A 3971-nucleotide genomic window follows, 5' to 3' on the forward strand; every position below is an offset into this window, starting at 1 on the left:
GGAGGTGGGTGGATTTCATTCGAAGCTTCTTTCTTTTTATTTTGCTTTCACCTCTCTGCCTTTCATTTGTAAGCCCTCCCCTTCTGGGTCCCCCCTTTACAGCATCCTAGGGCCGGGACTGCTGGCAATTTGGTACCCTTGGGTGGACTTGATTCTGCCCCTTTGGAATGCAAATGCATGACCTGGACGCGGCAAGGTGCTTATTATATTAAATAGCGGTTTTGTTTTGTTTTTTTCTATTTTCCCCTCCCTGCCTTTTTTTTTTTTCCCACCCCCGGAATGCAGACTTAAAGAAGAGTGAGGGAAGCTGTATGCACCCTGGCCCAATCCGGGGCCCCGCTCGGCTCGGCTCGGCTCGGCTGGGCGCGCCATGGCCAGCTCGGCTTCCCTGGAAACCATGGTGCCCCCCGCTTGCCCTCGCGCCGGAGCGTCGCCGGCTACGTCCAAGACCCTGGCCTTCTCCATCGAGCGCATCATGGCTAAGACGTCGGAGCCGCGTGGTGCGCCCTTGGAGCCCCGGCCCGGAGCGCTGGAGACGGACGGTGGTGGTGGGCAGGGCAAGAAATTGCTCAACCTGTGCTCTCCGCTCCCCTGCATGATCCCCTTGCCCCCCCTGGGCTACGAGGTGCAGTCCAAGACGCTGCTGAGTTACTCGGAGCTGTGGAAAAGCAGTCTCCGGGCTGGCGGTGGCGGCGGCGGCGGCGGGGGTGGAGGAGGCGCTCCGGTGTGCGGAGCCAGCGGCTTGTGTAAAACCAACTGTGGCATGTGTTGCAAGGCCGAGCTGGGCCTGGCGCCGTCTGCGCTGCCGCCGGGCAGGGTCATCAAGCCGCAGGTCATCAACCAGGCCGTGGGGCTACCGGCCAGCGGCTCCCTCTACTATTTTAATTACCTGGACTCGACCTCGTACCCCCCGTCGGAGCTCCTGGGCGGTCACCTTTTCCCGTCTGGCCTCCTCAACGCCCCGGCCCCCGCCGCCCTCGCCGCGCACCCCAAACTCTTTCTCCTGGAGAATGCCAAGTTGGCCGGCCTGGCTGCGGACAAGTTTGCCCATCCGGCCCCCTATTCCCACAAGGAGCGCTTGCCCGCGCCCCTAGAGCAAGTGCTCAAGGAGAACTCGGCGCTGACAGCCGAGCGCGGGGCCGTCAAGGGTCACAGCAAGCTGCCTGGAAGCTCAGCGGATGGAAAGCCCAAAAACTTCACCTGCGAGGTGTGCGGCAAGGTGAGGTCCGGACCAGGAGGTGCAAAAGAGGGTAGGGCAGAAAAGTGGGGGGAGGCTTGGGGACTGCTCTCACAGCTCTCTGAACCAGCCTCCTGTTTCCATTTGGGAGCGCCTGGAGAGCTGCTGGCTTCATCCAGAGGGCCTAGCTGGACCTCAGTTTCCTAGTCGGTTCAATGGGGATGCCGTTGTTGTCTGCGGCCACATGGAGCTGGGAATACTTGGCTAGTGGAAAGGGCTCTAGTTTCCAAAGGGACTCGGGGGTGTGGGTTGGATTGTGGAAGGCAACCACCGGTCTCTCCTGGCCAGACGCACCACAAGGTCCCCTTGTGTCCTTTCCCAGGTGTTTAATGCTCACTATAATCTCACCCGCCACATGCCAGTCCACACAGGAGCCAGACCGTTCGTGTGTAAAGTTTGCGGCAAAGGTTTCCGTCAGGCCAGCACCCTCTGCAGACACAAAATTATCCATACCCAGGTACGTGCCCCCCACCCCCAGGTCAGGCGCTACCTGAATACCGAAGCAATGGTGGTGCTGGGGAGAGGATTTTTTAAGGGCACCAAACTTTATTTAACCTTCCCAGTGGGCTTTCCTTCCTTCAAGGTCTCCCCTCCACACCCCCAAGCCCAGGCCTTGGCCTTACTGAGCTTGTGCCCTTCCTTCTCCACAGGAAAAGCCGCATAAATGCAACCAATGCGGCAAAGCCTTCAACCGCAGTTCCACGCTCAACACACATATCCGCATCCATGCGGGCTACAAGCCCTTCGTCTGCGAATTTTGCGGCAAAGGCTTTCATCAAAAAGGTAACTTGCCAGAGGGAAAGCCCTTTTCTTACCTCACCTTGGGACTAAGGAGGGGTACCCTCGTGGGAAGGCAAAGAAGGATCTGAGGGAGAAAAGGAACCCCAGAGTGGCAAACTCGGCTCTGCTTTTCTTTGGAATCGGGTTGTGCCCGGTTTAAGGTGTCCATTGGGTTAATAGAGCTCGCTGGATTCAGGCTGGCTGCCCTGAGGGATTCTGAACTGGGCAGGTGGCAGGGAAATTAGGCGCCAAGGGCAAGGGAAGTAAGAGAAAGCAGGTGTAGAGTAAAAAGCGTGTCTCTAAACAGAGCTGAGACTCCCCTTTCCAAGAAAAAAAAAATAGGTAAAATGCACCTCTGGGAAACTACTTAAGATTGGGGGCCGGATTCTACTGCCCTAAGTTTCACTTGGAATTTCCAAGATATCTTGGGATCTTCAGGTGGTAGCAGGGTGACCAGAGGGAGTAACTTTTAACACAAGGAGGAAATTTATTTTATTAAAAAAATTAATAATAAAAAAAAGTGGACGGCGCCTGGGCTGGTGCGAATTTCTCCGAGCAAGGCTGGGAAGGGGTGAAAGAGAGACCCGAGGCTTCTCTGGGCTGCATCGAAGTTCCCAGGCTGGCAGCAGAAGTGACACTGCACAGGCCTCTGGCTGGGGGTAACTCCTTGGTCTCATGCTGGGGTACTGTAGCTGGAGCCGCAGGGCTTGAAGCCAACCGCATTTGACAACTTCTTTACTGGAAAAGGTCACGCCCGCCTAGCCAAGCGTGTCACCTTTCCCGCATGGGCATCTAACTAAGCCAAACCTTGGGATGCCTATAACCCCACCCCCATCTCCACTTCCTTCTACAGCATCCCCCTTCCCCACCCCGAATTGCATTCCACTTCATTCCCCCCACTTTTTGTGTGTTGTATTTTTTTTTCCCCTTTCTGGTCTCCTCTAGGAAACTACAAGAACCATAAGCTGACCCACAGCGGCGAGAAACAGTACAAATGCACCATCTGCAACAAGGCCTTCCACCAGGTCTACAACCTGACTTTCCACATGCACACCCACAACGACAAGAAGCCTTTCACCTGCGCCACTTGCGGCAAAGGGTTTTGCAGAAACTTTGATTTAAAGAAACATGTGCGCAAACTCCACGACAGCGTGGGCCCCGCCGCCCCCTCCACGAAGGACCTGACTCGGACTGTACAGAGCTGAGAGCTCCTGCCTCGCTGCTCTCCCTTTCTGCCCCCCCCCTAAAACAGATCACACGTATAAACTTATTTCTAAAATTAAAGAAAAGAGAAAAAAAAAACTATAGCAGAGAGGCTAAAAAAAGAAATCTATTTATCGAAACCAGCGTATTTTTTGGAAAGCTACCCGTTTCCTCGATGACCGGCAGCAAACGTGTGGCCTCCACCTTTGTAGAAAATTTATTTAAACCCAGTGCGCCGATTACTCACTGGAAGGCTGGCCTAGGGGTTCTGGCTTCCCCTGGGGCGGCTGGTTGGAAACCACTCACCCACCCCAGCTTATCACGTGAGCGCCCCCAGAAGACCGAGGCGCACCCAGCCATCTTTCTACATACAGCCATGTAAATCCTCCTGTACAAGCGAACACGGAATATATATATACCTATATGACTCAATAAACAGAATCATTAGTGAGCGTTTTCTTTCCCCCTCCCCGTGCTCCCCTCGCCTGTAGGGTCAGTTCTGCAATCCCTGAGAGAGAGAGAGAGAGAGAGAGAGAGAGAGAGAGAGAGAGAGAGAGAGAGAGAGAGAGAGAGAGAGAGAGAGAGAGAGAGAGACAGAGAGAGAGAGAGACAGACAGACAGACAGACAGACAGACAGACAAGAGAGAGACAGAGACAGACAGAGAGACAGAGACAGACAGACAGACAGAGACAGACAGAGACAGACAGACAGAGACAGACAGACAGAGATGCTTGTAGCAGTTCCCTTTTC

The 3971-nt window shown here is 54.8% G+C and overlaps 1 protein-coding gene across 1 annotated transcript; it reads left to right on the forward strand.

The window, feature by feature from the left end:
- The first annotated feature begins 370 nt into the window (after nucleotides 1–370).
- On the forward strand, nucleotides 371–3222 carry FEZF2 (FEZ family zinc finger 2). The gene is made up of 4 exons (XM_049777278.1): nucleotides 371–1219; nucleotides 1560–1694; nucleotides 1888–2020; nucleotides 2963–3222. Exons 1-4 carry the CDS (start codon nucleotides 371–373, stop codon nucleotides 3220–3222), a joined length of 1377 nt encoding a protein of 458 aa, XP_049633235.1.
- Nucleotides 3223–3971: the final 749 nt, after the last annotated feature.

Source organism: Suncus etruscus, chromosome 7 (assembly GCF_024139225.1).
Source record: "Suncus etruscus isolate mSunEtr1 chromosome 7, mSunEtr1.pri.cur, whole genome shotgun sequence".
NCBI classification, from domain to species: domain Eukaryota; kingdom Metazoa; phylum Chordata; class Mammalia; order Eulipotyphla; family Soricidae; genus Suncus; species Suncus etruscus.

What these genes read in the sequence shown, in the direction of transcription:
- FEZF2 (XM_049777278.1), top strand. Translation starts at nt 371, where the DNA reads ATGGCCAGCTCGGCTTCCCTGGAAACCATGGTGCCCCCCGCTTGCCCT. An exon ending in CCTGCGAGGTGTGCGGCAAG is followed by an intron (nt 1,220 to 1,559) that starts GTGAGGTCCGGA and finishes GTCCTTTCCCAG; the next exon opens with GTGTTTAATGCTCACTATAA. An exon ending in CAAAGGCTTTCATCAAAAAG is followed by an intron (nt 2,021 to 2,962) that starts GTAACTTGCCAG and finishes GGTCTCCTCTAG; the next exon opens with GAAACTACAAGAACCATAAG.